The 13635-nt window shown below is 40.5% G+C and overlaps 1 protein-coding gene across 4 annotated transcripts in view; it reads left to right on the plus strand.

The window, feature by feature from the left end:
• GNG2 (G protein subunit gamma 2) overlaps positions 1–11036 on the plus strand; it is a 113711-nt gene extending 102675 nt beyond the window's left edge. For all 4 annotated transcript variants that reach the window (XM_032344224.1, XM_032344225.1, XM_032344226.1 and 1 more), the window contains one exon: positions 7745–11036. In XM_032344224.1, the coding sequence (XP_032200115.1) occupies positions 7745–7873 (129 nt within the window). In that variant the 3' untranslated portion in view covers positions 7874–11036. The remainder of the gene's footprint in view (positions 1–7744) is intronic.
• The last annotated feature ends 2599 nt before the right edge of the window (positions 11037–13635 follow it).

A 13635-nucleotide genomic window follows, 5' to 3' on the forward strand; every position in this document is an offset into this window, starting at 1 on the left:
ATTAAATAAGATACTATATGCAAAGGGGTTAGCACAGTTCTGACATATAGCAGGGGCAGAGAAATATTTGTAATTATTCTCATTACAGCTAGGATTCTGAAAATGTGCTGGACTATCATCCACAGGGAAGTGCAATCTAGTTAAGGAAAACAAGATAAAACTCAGAAAATATTTTGAGAAAGAACGTATTTGGAATCAAGTGTTCAAATCTAAGATGTAAACAACTCCTAAGCTCTTCATTTTGCCCAATATAGCACTTTCTGTGTCATAAAAAGATTTTCATAAAAAAATTTCTGCCACGCACAGGCCGACCTTGTTTTATTGCGCTTTGCTCTGCTGCCCTTCTGATACTGCAGTTTCTACACATTGAAGGGTTTTTGGCAACCCTGCATTGAGCAAGTCTATCTGTGTCATTTTTCCAACAGCATTTGCCCCCCTCACATCTCTGTATCCCATACTGGTAATTCTTGCAATAATTTTCATGATGTGTTTCAGTGATCTGTGATGAGTGATTATGACTTGCTGAAAGTTCAGGTGATGGTTAGCAATTTTTAACAATGACATATTTTTGAATTAAGGTATATGCATTGTTTGCTTAGGCATCATGCTGTTGCACACTTAACAGACAGCAGGATAGTGTAAACATAACTTTTATATGCCCTGGGGAACTGAAAAATTCATTTGACTCATTTTATTGTGGTATTCACCTTATTGTGGTAGTCTGGAACTGAACCTGCAATATTTCTGAGGTATGCCTGTGTTTGTGTGTGAATGTTGTATTGTGTGTGCTGGTGGTGCAAGTGAGTTTTACATATTACTCTTGCCTAGTCTTCGCTGCTTACAGCTGAGCTCCTGTTTGGAGTAATAATGACTGTGGCTCAAACAAGTAAAAGGCACACACACAAAAAAAGTCATTGAGATTCAGTCTGAAAGTCTGTCCTTTGCTTTCATTTAGAGGAGCTCAGACAAGAACAGGCTGTTTCCTTTCATTCCGTCATAGTAGCATTTCATAAAGATGCACAAGGAATTTCAATTTCAGCTTTTGGAACTAGCCCTGCATTTGAGTAGCTCATATGTAGATAGCTGTGGCTTAATGGCAAAGCATCAGGGTTCGGTTCTTTTTCTGCCAAGAGCTTTGCTATATGACATTGAACAACTCAAGCCATCTGCTGAGCCTTAATTTGTCACCTATGAAAGGAATTTAACACTTCTTACCTCGGGATTATTGTGTAGAGCAAAAGAGAAAACCCCAACGTCTGAAACATAATAGGAGCATAATAATATTTTTATAAGAGATGTAGTGTCGATTAAAGAGCAATGCTTTAAGCCAAAAACTGTAACAAGAGACAGAGGTCCTTACATAATGATAAAGGGGTCAATTTATCAAGAGGATATAACCATCATAAATATATATACACCCAACACAAGAACACCTAAACATATTAAGCAAATATTACCAGACCTGGGATGCCTGGGTGGCTCAGTTGGCTAAGCATCTGACTTTGGCTCAGGTCAGGTTCCAGGGTCCTGGGATCAAGTCCCACATTAGGCACCTTGCTCAGCAGGGAGCCTGCTTTTTCCTCTGCCTGCTGCTCCCCCTGCTTATGCTCTCTTTCTCTCTGACAAATAAATAAATAAAATATTTTTTTTAAAAAAGCAAGTATTACCAGACCTGGACTTGAACTATACTATAGACCAAATGGATCTAAAAGACATGTACACAACTTTCCATCCAACAGCAGCAGCATACATATTCTCAAGTGTACATGCTACATTCCTCAGGGTAGGATGAATAATAGGCCCCAAGATAAGTCTTAGCTAATTTAAGAAGACTGAAATTGTACCAAGAATCTTTTCCAACCACAGTGATATGAAACAGCAAACCAATAGATCAAAGAAGAAATTATAAGGTAAATCAAAAAATACCTGAAAACAAAAAAGTGGAAACACAACATCCCTAAATTTATGAAATGCAGCAAAAACAGTTCAAAGAGGGAAGTTTCCTTTCACCTACATTAAAAAGGAAGGATGGAAGGAAGGTCGGTCTGTCCTAAGTAACCTAACTTTAGACCTCAGGAACTAAAAAGATCAAATTAAGGCTGAAGTTAGCAGAAGGAAAGAAACAAAGATAAGAGCAGAAATAAATGAAATAGAGACCGGAAAAATAGTAGAAAAGATCAATGAAACCTAGCGCTGGTTTTTGAAAAGATGAACAAAACTGATGAATCCTTAGCAAGGCTAAGAAGAAAAAGAGGGAAGACTCAAATAAAACCAGAAATGAAAGAAGACATTGAAGTTGATGCCACAGAAAAACAAAGGGTCATAAGAGACTAGTATGAAAAAATTATATGCCAATAAATTGGATAACCTAGAAGAAATGGATAAGTTCCTAGAAGCATATCCCCTTCCAAGACTAAATCATGAAGAAATAAAACATCTGAACAGACCAAAAAAGAGTAAAGAGATCGAATCAGTAATTAAAAAGCTCCCAAGAAGGAAAAGCCCAAGACCAAATGGTTTCCCTGGTGAATTCCAATATTTAAAAAAGAATTTATGCTAATCCTTTTCAAACTCTTCCAAAATCAGAGAAGGGAGTACTCCCAAATTCATTATAAAAGGGTAGAATTACCCTGCTACCAAAACCAGATATGGATACTACAAGTTAAAACTACAGGCCAATATCCCTGGTGAATATACGCAAAAATTCTTTGCAAAACATTAGCAAACCAAATTCAACAGCACATTGAAAGGGTCATACCCCAAAGTTAAGTGGGATTTATCCCTGGGATGCAAAGATGGTGCAACAAATCCATAAATGTGACACATCACATCAGTAGAATGAAAGGTAAAATATAATGATCTCAATAGAGGCAGAAAAAGCATTTAACAAAATACAACATCCTTTCATGATAAAAATTCAATAAATTGGATATAGAAGGAATGTACCTCAACGTGATAAAGGCCATATATGACAAGCCCACAGCTAGCATCATCCTCAGTGATGAAAGATCGAAAGCTTTTCTTCTAAAATCGGGAACAAGACAAGGGTTCCCACTTTCACCTCTCCTATTCAACATAGTACTAGGAGCCCTAGCCAGAGAAGTCAGGCAAGAAATAGAAATAAAAGGCATCCAAATTAGAAAGTAAGAAGTGAAATTGTCTCTGTTGGAAGATGATATGGTCATATGTAGAAAATTGTAAAGATCCCACACAAGAAAACTTAGAACTAATCAACAAGGTAAGCTAAGCAGTGAAGTAGCAAGATAAAAATCAGCATCAGACATCCATTGTGTTTTTATACAAAAAAAAAAAAGAAAAAAAAAGAAAAAAAAAGAAATAGAACAAGATATAAAATCTCATTCATAATAGCATCAAAAACAGTAAAATACTTTGGAATAAATTTACCCAAGAATATGAAAGGACTGTACACTGAAAACTAGGGTCTCAATGAAAGAAATTTAAGACACAAATAAATGGAAAGCTTATCTGTGTTCATAGATTAGAAGAATTAATATTGTTAAAATTTCCATACTACCCAAAACCATCTACATATTCCTGTAGTCCATATCAAAATTCAATGGCATTTTTCACAGAAATAGAAAAAAAAAATCATAAAATTCGTATGAAACCACAAAAGACCCTGAATAGCCAAAACAATCCTGAGAAGCACAAAACTGGAGACATCACACTTCCTGATCTCAAACTGTTTTACAGAGTTGTAGTAATGAAAACAGTATGGCATAAAAAAAAGACACGCAGACCAATGGAGTCAAATAAAGAGCCAAGAAATCAACCCCAGTATATACCATTAACTAATATTTTATAAGGGAGCCAAAATACTCAGTAGGGAAAAGATTATCTCTTCAATAACTGGTGTTGGGAAAATTGAATAATCATATGTGAAAGAATGAAACTAGATCCACATCTTACACCACTGAGGAAAACTAACTCAAAATGGATCAAAGGCTTAAATATAAGACCTGAAGCTGTAAAACTCCTAGAAGAAGACAAAGGAGGTGAGCTACTTGACACTGGTCTTGGAAATGATTTCTTGAAGATGACAGCAAACATACATGCAACAAAGGCAAAAGCAAATCAGAGTTCTACATAAGACTAAAAGGTTCTGCAGAGTAAAAGACACAATCAACAAAATGAAAAGGCAACCTTTGGAGAAAGAGAAAATATTTGCAAACCATATATATGGTAAGGGGTTAATATCCAAAATATATAAAGAATTCATGTAAGTAAAAAAATCTGATTAAAAATGGGCAGAGTATGGGGTGCCTGGGTGGCTCAGTGGGTTAAAGCCTCTGCCTTCGGCTCAGGTCATGATCCCAGGGTCCTGGGATCGAGCCCCACATCAGGCTTTCTGCTCTGTAGGGAGTCTGCTTCCTCTTCTCTCTCTGCCTGCCTCTCTGCCTACTTGTGATCTCTGTCTGTCAAATAAATAAAATATTTTTTTAAAAATGGGCAGAGTAACTGAGTCGACATTTTTCCAAAGAAGACATATAAATGGCCAATCAGGATATGAAAAGATGTTCAATGACACTAATTAGGAGAATGCAAATCAAAAGCATCGTAAATATCACTTCACACCTGTTAGGATGGCTATTATCAAAAAGACAAGTGATAACAAGTGTTGGTGAAGATGCAGAGAAAAGAGGACCCTATATGCTGTTGGTGGCATGTATAATGGTGCAGCCACTATGGAAAACACTATGGAGGGTTCTCAGAAAGTTGAAAGTAGAACTACTGTATGATCCAGCTATCCCAGTTCTGGATATATAGCCAAGGGAAATCAGAATTTCAGAGAGTTATCTGTACCCCCCTTTTCATTGAAGCATTGTGCATAGTAATCAAGATATGGAAACAACCTAAGAGTTCATCTGTGCATGAATGAATAAAGAAGATGTTTTTATATACACATAATGGAATATTATTCAGCCATGAAAAAGGAAATCTGGCCTTTTGTGACAATATGATGGACCTTGAGGGCGCTATGCTAAGTAAGATAAGTCAGACAGAGAAAGACAAATACTGTATGCTATCCTGTGAAACCTAAAAAATCCAACTCATAGAAAACCATAGAAAGAGCCCCTGGTTGCCAGGGGCTGGATGGTGAGGATATAGGGAGATATTGGTCAAAGGCTATAAACTTTGAGTTATAAGATGAATAAATTCTGGAGACTGAAAGTATAGCACAATGACTATCATTAACAATACTGTTTTATACACTTGCAAGTTGCTAAAAGAGTAGATTGGAAATGTTCTCACCACACACATACAGAAAAAGGTAATTATGTGAGGTGTTAATTAACTTGTAGTCACAGTTTCATAATACAGTAATATATCAAATCATTGCAATATACACCTTAAAGTCACACACTGTTATTCAGTTATATCTCAATAAAGCTGGAAAAGAGGTTAATAAAAATTTTTAAATGAAAAAAAAAAAGGTGAGACTGACTTTTACACAACCATTCGAACAGTATACCCTAAACCTACCTGGAACCTTAGAATGTGATCTTATTTGGAAGTAGGATACTTGTAGACATTGAGATGAGCTCATACTGGATTAAGGTGGGCCCCAATCCAATGATTGGTAGGTAGGAAATTTGGGCACAAAGAAGAGAATGCCAAGGGAGGACAGAGACACACAGGACAGAAGTTGGAGTGGCATGTTTATAAGAAAAGGGACACGAAGGATTGTTCCAAACTACCAGGCTCTAGCTAAGAAGCATGAAACAGATTCTCCTTGGCCTCAAGGGGGAACCAATCCTACTGAAACCTTGATTTTGAACTTCCAGTCTTTAGCACTGTCAGAGAATAAATTTCTGTTGTGTTAAGTCACCCAGTTTGTGACAATTTGTTAAGGCAGACCGAAGAGACTAACAGATATGCTAATACCTATACCTTTTTATATCAGTCAGAGTCGACTAGGTTTTGTTGCAGTAACAAAAAGGTCCTCTCCTCCCATTCTTAAGGGCTTACAATAACAAAGATCTACTTCTTACTCCCACCACATGCCCTTTATGGATTATCTGCCACTCCACGCCATGCCACTCTGAGCAGGGACCCTGGCAGAGGCAGTAGCCTCTGTCCAGAATATTGCCTCTATCTGGCCTGTGATGAAAGGTACAGAGAGTCTGAAAATTCGAAAAGACTTACAGGATTGGAAGATGAAAGCAGTAAACCATAAAATTGAAAGGCCTTTAAGTGACACAGCTCGAATCAACTCAGCCATAAGGCAAGGACCAAATCAAGGGTGTGGCCACTGTGACTTTTGTTAAAACCTCCAAATCCATTAAAGTGGTTCTCAGTATATTATTCAGTTGGACAAATTGGCAGAGAGAAAGAGCTTAGCAAACGATGCACTGGGTCTTGATGCTTCCGCCCCAAAGTGACCCACATCACTTCTCTCACATCTCATTAGCAGAGCAAGTCTGATGTCATTGTGTGGGTCTGTGTAATCCACCTGTAGGGTGGGGCAGTGAATTTTTTTTTTTTTTTTTTTTTAAGCAATGGTATCATCCATTCCACTCTTACAGAGGACTATCCTTTCGGTAGTCACTTTGAAAGGCTGTCATAGGAGTACAGTGATGTTAAAAGCTCTTGGAATAATCTCCAGAGCAAGTATGTCATGTGAGAAAGTGACTCTTAACTTTATGGTTTTTGAACCCAAATTGACATTCCTCAGGTGAATCATTCACTTAGCCCCCAGATGTAGTTAAAATTGACCTCTGGTTTATTTTCCCAAATCAAGTCTATCCTCGAGTAGTGAAAATTTGCCATTCTGAAGGCTGGTTGAAGGAAGGTATTCCAGACCATTCCCAAGACGAAGCTACAGAAAAGTGAGAAATGGCTGCATCACTGAAATCACTGACCAGCCTTGCAGTGGGACTCCTCCCTACAGGATTCAGTGCCAGACTGAAGTAATATATATTTCAGATGTTTAATAAATTATATGCAATGATGTAATATATGAAAACTGAGCTTGGGAGGCTCAGTCAGTTAGCATCTGCCTTCCACTCAAGTCATGATCCTGGGGTCCTGGAATGGAGCCCCGCAAGGCGCTCCCTGCTCAGCAGGGAGTCTGCTTCTTCCTCTCCCTCTGCCCTTGCCCGCCCTGCCCCCAGCCCTGTGCACTCACTCTGTCAAATAAATACAATTTTAAAATACATACATACATACATAAAAATGCATAAATAAAAATAAAAAGGAAATTAACATGGCTTCACCCTTTCCATGTGTGGAAACTAAGCAATTTGCATGGATTATCTCCTTTAACCCTTGCAGTCAGGGCTGGGACTAGGGTGAAGTGGGTAAGAAGCCACAAAATGTATGGAGACCTGCATTGTCTGGACTGTGCAAATGCAGGGTTGAGCCTCACGTGACCCTAACAGCGAGCACCCCATTCCGTTTGTGCTCTAAGAGCCTCACTCACCTCGCCCTAGTCCCTTAACTGCCAGAGACAGCCACGTGAATCAAGATCACCAACCCCCTTCTTTGCAGAGAAGGAAACCGAGGCCCTAAGGAGTTTGAGCGCCTCTTCCCTCTCCCCCCACCGCCTCACTTTCCCATGAGCTAGTGACCTGCGCAGTCCACAGAGCTGAGCCCAAGTCCTTGGGGGATGGAGGGGTGGGACAACTAGACTCAGAAGTCGGCCCTGGCTGCCTGCGCATGCCTGGATTGCTTCCGCAAATGCTTCCTCTTAAGGTCGGGTTGTTTTTGTCCTCCTCTTCAGGTTTCCAAGGCCGCCGCAGACTTGATGGCCTACTGCGAGGCTCATGCCAAGGAAGACCCCCTGCTGACCCCCGTCCCGGCTTCAGAAAACCCATTTAGGGAGAAGAAGTTTTTCTGCGCCATCCTTTAAGTCGTCGCGAGGAGCCTGTAGAGCCTCAGGGCTCCTGGGACACTGATGTTGAGTTTTTAGTAAAGTGGGCGCCTTTCTAGTCCACAGCATTTAAAGAGAGGGAGGAGAACCATCCTGGAAACTCCAGGCTATGCATGTTTAAAGAACCGGTCCCCTTGATGAGAATGAAAGCCAAACCACATCCTGAGTTAAGAGATCTGATTATCTGCAGAACTGCCTGGAGGAGGGGAATATGTAAAGATAAAATCGCCTCATTTCTTTTCTGCTATCCCTTCCCAAACCTTATGTTTCTGCTTCATATTTAAAAAAATAAAAATAAAAACAGACAGCTGTACTGAGCTAAGATATGTATGACCTTCTTGGAATGAATATTGCCTTTAGAATACCCTTTGATAAGCTGAATTGTCCAGTGTAGCCGCGGTTTGGTTTAATGGCATTGATGTTTAGTCTTTGTGCCTTTTTCTTTTTTCCTTCTCTCCTGCCTCTCCTTCCCACCCCTTCCGGTTAGAGTAGTGCAGAGCGAAGACTGGATTATCTACGAGACTGAACTCCAAGGATGAGCACCCAAGTGTTTAGGAAGCTGTTCCCCGTGGTTTGTCCTCATGGTGATTAACAACAAAAAATGCCCAGTTGTCTGTGTTCTCTTATCACCATTCTTAACATTTGTACATGATAGCATTGATTCTGCAAGTAAAAGTAAATCATGTGTTGTGACTGGTGCTTTCATATATTTGTGACGATTTTTTAGTAATACTGCATGAAAATGTCCCTATGTTACATCCATTCAGAAGGTTTGTTGTTTTACTCAAGTTTGGAACAGGAATGAGAAGGAAAAGAAGCTGGAGAAGAACAAACTCAGTGTCTTGAAAACTGAGATGACTTCAGAGCCTTAGCCGTGCCTAAAATACCTCTGAGTTCACGGTGGCTTAAACGCCTCTTCAACGTATTTTCCAGAATCCAAAGCATTTTGGTTGTATCTAGGATCCAGGGCAGCACAGGAACCAACGGGCAGGAGAAGGAAGGAAGGATTCACCATCAGTGAGGAGGCCTTTTTGTCATAGAGTAAGAGCCAATTTCATCTTTCCCTGCATTGTGGAAATTTTAGATTGAAAGAACACTTTCTGTTCGTTCAAATATCAGGAGAAATAAACCAATGGCTCGAGAGAAGACCCATTCTCAGGATCCCGGCTGTTCACCTGCCAGGGAGAAGGAGGCAGGTAGGGGCCCGCCAGCACCACCAGAAGGGGTTCTGGCTCTCTCTTGCCCCTGGGATAGTCTTTGCTTTTCACTCCCCCAATTTCTCAAAAGAGCCTTTTCTGGTTTTGTTCTCCATCTTGTTCGTTAGAGTCTCTCAGTCTTTCTTTACAAGTTCCTTGCAGCTAGAGCTCTCTCTTCCTGAGAGGTGATATTGAAACTGATTTTTCATTTCAGCTCTAGCCTTCATCAGTCAGGGAAGGTACTGGAAACCTGCATCACTTTTTCCTGTGCCATTCCCACGCGAAAGAGGACCGGTCTTACAGCTCGCTGTTTACTTTGGAATTGCAAAAGACCATATCCAATTTAATTCTATTCTCTTTCCCTTCTCTTCCTTCTGTTAAAAAAAAAAAAAAAAAGTGAGGAAGGAAAAGAGAAGATATAAAAACTTAGTAGACCAAGGACAGATTTAGAAAGAGTTAGTAAATATTTTCCTTAGCTCCTTTTTAAGGGCATGATGGTAAAAAAAATAAATATATCCAACTGGGGCAGGGGCAAAGGAATGCTGAGATACTTGCAAAATGTATGACTCTACTTCTACAACCGGGTACTTCTGTTCAAACCTTGCGATGTTGTTACAATCAGAGAGACACTAATGAAGATTTAGTGGGAAGACCCTGGCCAAGTATTCATTAAACTATATACAGTGTTGTACCATTAGCTTCATAATACTGTGGAATCAGCTAAAACCATATCACATTTTAAAAATTATCCAAAACAGGAATTGAGTATGTGGTCACCTAAAAACTAGTGTGAATAAAGCACCTTTTGATGGTGATTAAAGCGTCATTGTAAGACCCCAAGGATTTTCATAATCCACACCATTTATTTTTCTTAGAGGGATGCTTATGTTTTTAGGTAAATCTTGATCTTTGGAGTGATTAAAATGGAATTAAACTTGAAGAAAGCACTGTAATATGGCTCTGGTAATTAAAAGGTAAGGAAGTTCCAAACTTGTGACCTTGTTTACAAAAGAGGAAAAGCAGAAAATACACAGCCCATCTGAAATTAAGTTTAAGGAAAATGTTTTGGCTTTTTCATAACTTCCGTGTCCTGTACTATGGTACTATAAAGTCAGTCTTTATATGAGTTTTTGCTTATTGGTATTTTTACTTGTTAAGGGAAAAGAAATCTTTTGATGACTTATACCTCTAAAGAGCTTTAATTCTGTTCCAGATTCAACAATCATGTCCACCAGCATAATTTTATCTTAAGGAATAACTAATAGGAAATATTAACTTAATTTTTCAGGGCCCTAATTTCTGTATATAACGTATTGGGTAGTAATGGAAGTCTGTCATGCAGTTAGCTTAAACTGTAACAATAACCCTCACATTAAGAAAAAAAACATCTTGCTTTGTCTTCAATATTAACTCTATTTATTTATTCTTCCTTCCTTTCTTTCTCTCTCCCTTCCTTCCTCCTTCCTCCCTCCCTTTCTTTTTCTTTTCTTTTCTTTCTTACTTTAAACCAAGAACAATTTAATTTAAATTAGAGGTTCCAAAACAGTACCTTGATCCAATGTTAATTTTTATAATAATATTTGAAAGAGATGGCTTACCAAGGAAAAATTAAAAACGATTTCTCGAGATACTCCTATTCACAAATGGGATTTGGGGAAATCGAGCATGCTGTCTTAGATTTTTGTAGCTTTCTTGTTTTTGCTTCTGTTTTTGTTTTCAAATGTTTGCTTCAAGCTGCTCCTGGCAATGGTGAATTGTTACATATCATTAATGTTTTCCCAACCCAAGGACTGTTCACATTTTTTCCTATATAAGATCTGTGGAGTGTGTCTTTCAAAGAGAGGGAAATACAGGAATGTTAAAGCAGGAAAACCTGAATGTGATGTGCACATTTTCATCCCACATGGACAATGTATTTGTTTTAATAAATGGAATTTTCAAATTCATTTCATATGCAGTCAAGTTCATTATGAGGGCCTGAGGGCCCGCTTGCCCATCGATTCCATGGTTAATTTGAGAAGGATGATAACACATAACGGGTGGGGAGACAGGAATCCATTGATTTTTTTTAGGATTTTGTTAATAGAAGTGTTCTAAGGAAGGGCTCACATGAGACTCTAAAAGCCTGTCTCCCTGGGTCTCTATGTCTTAAAGGCCCATGCCTGGGGACAAAGAAAGGTGATGCAGAAGAGCCCAGGGCTCTGGCAGGCTGGACCATGAGGACACGAGCTACACTTTAGCATGATGCACTGGGGGTTTTTCCTTCACCAAAACAAAGCAACAACCAACAAAAAAACACAGTGCTGTCCTCCATAAATTGTTCATAATTTAAAAGGAGTTCTGGAGAAGACAAAATGCTTAGAATTCTAGATTCAGCAGCTCGTCAGAGATAGTCTCAGTCAACAAAACCTTCTGTAGGCTCATCAAATGATGCCGTGAGTAATAGACTCCGTTAGGAAAGAAGGAAGGGCGGGCTCTCCCAGGAGTTGTGTCAGGGACAGCCACGTCTTTAAAACTGATGAAAGGGGCCACTTGGAGTTAGTGCACTTATCCACTTAGATCATTGTTTCACAGACAGGGGTCCCTGGACCACCTGCTTCCGAATCGCAAGTAGAGAGGCAGATGATGGGCCCCAACTCAGAATCTCTGGCAGGGGCACTTAAATACATGGGCTCCACTGCATGCTGGAGCCCAAGGACCACCGACTTAAGTATTTACGACAGAGAGCTTTTCACAATGCCTAAGGGAAGGCACAGACCAGTTGTATGTATGCTCACTTATTCCCACAGCCACAGGAAGTGCCTGACAAGGAGTAGACATAGAACCTGTGGGTGAAAAGGTAGACAGATCCTCCGTGTCTCCATGAGACACGGAGCCGAGGCAGCTGGTGGTTTTTGCCTCTGCTCCTGTTTTGTTGAGCCCATGTGAAAGGATGGCCTCCAGCTCTGGTTCTTTAATAAGCTGGTCACATTTTAGACAGCTCTCACAATGACGTGGGAATTGGAGCTGGGTCAGCTCCAATCCACAAATTGCAAATAATTTGCCAAGGGAAATCCCTTTCCCTTCGGTTCTGCCCCAAATCTACATTTTCTTCTATTTAGAACCAGGAGACTCAGGCAGAATTTATTTTTAATGAAAAGGGTCATGGGCTCCCGGGCCTTGCCTTGGTAAGGACTCCTACTGTTTCTCCATGTCCTGGGGGAGGGGGTGCACCTACATCCTGAGGTGACAGAGAGACGGTGCCTGTGACTTCATACTGTACCCATGTAGGAGTCCAACTAGCATGAGCTAGAGCATCAGAGCGAGGCCCCAGAATTCCCCCATGACCTTGGGCAAGCCTCTGACTTCTCCACACTATAGGATGGGGACAAGAATACCTGCCTCATTGCTTCACCAAGTTGTCAAAACTGAATGAAAGAGAGAGGGTATGAAGGCATCTTGAAGGAAGAGGTGATAAAGAATCATTAGACACTGCTTGCACAACTTTCAAAGAGAGGAAAATTCTCAATAGTTCCTTCTCACCGCTTGACTCACCTCCTTTCCTCTCAGCCCTCACACTCCCTGGTTCAGACCCTCGGTACCTCACATTTGAATTCCTATCACATCTACTGGTGTGGCTTATCTCCTCATCACTTTCCACTCTGAACCATCCCACTGACCCCAGGTATTCGTTAGTCAGGACTCCTTTGGTTGCAAGTGGCAGGAACCTAACTGAAACTGGCTAATAATGGGAGAGCTCTGAAAGAGGTCCCCCTTCAGGTTCAGCTGGATCCAGGTGCCAAGATGATGTCATCAGATGTCTTCATTTATCCTTTGGTCCTGCTTCCCCCTGCATTGGTTTAAGTCTCAGACGGACTCTCCCTGCAGCCTCAATATAGTATCAGTGATTCCAGGCTTGCTCTCACTGGCTGAGCAATCACAGAAGATAATAACAGCTCCAGCATAAGTCCCTGGTTGTGTCCTTGCAACACTCAGACTCTCATTGGCTGGATCTGATTTGTGAACCCAGGCATGGAGGTGGGGTCACTGTACCACAGGGGCAGAACAGCAGATCTAAGGAGATTGAAGCAAGACCACTAGGGGGAGAGAGATGGAAGGTCAAAGGCAGAAAAAACTGATGCTAATCCCACCTTGCCAGACTCCTGGAGGCACCCTCCAGTTCCAGCACGCTCAGACACCAGAGTGCAGTGCCTCGTGGTGCTCTTCCCAACCCAGCAGATCCACACTCCAGCCCTGGGGAGGCAAGTATCACCCTACTAATTCTACCTTCTTTTCTAAACTTCCTTGCAGTTCATCCAGTCTCCCATAAATATAGTATTTTCAATCCTACCTCCATGTTTTGGTTTATGACATTACTCCCCTGGAATGCCATTACTCAGCCCCTCAAGTAGATAAATCTTCTCATTTTTCAAATCTCGTCTAAACTCCGTATTGTCAGTGAATGACTTCAAGAAATACTTCTCTTCCTCTCAACTCCTATTGCCCTTGTCATCAGCCTCAAATAATTTGGGCATTTGACTGTGCTTGAGGCATGTGCTGGGGTAG

The sequence above is a fragment of the Mustela erminea genome, chromosome 5 (assembly GCF_009829155.1).
Source record: "Mustela erminea isolate mMusErm1 chromosome 5, mMusErm1.Pri, whole genome shotgun sequence".
In the NCBI taxonomy this organism is placed as follows: Eukaryota; Metazoa; Chordata; class Mammalia; order Carnivora; family Mustelidae; genus Mustela; species Mustela erminea.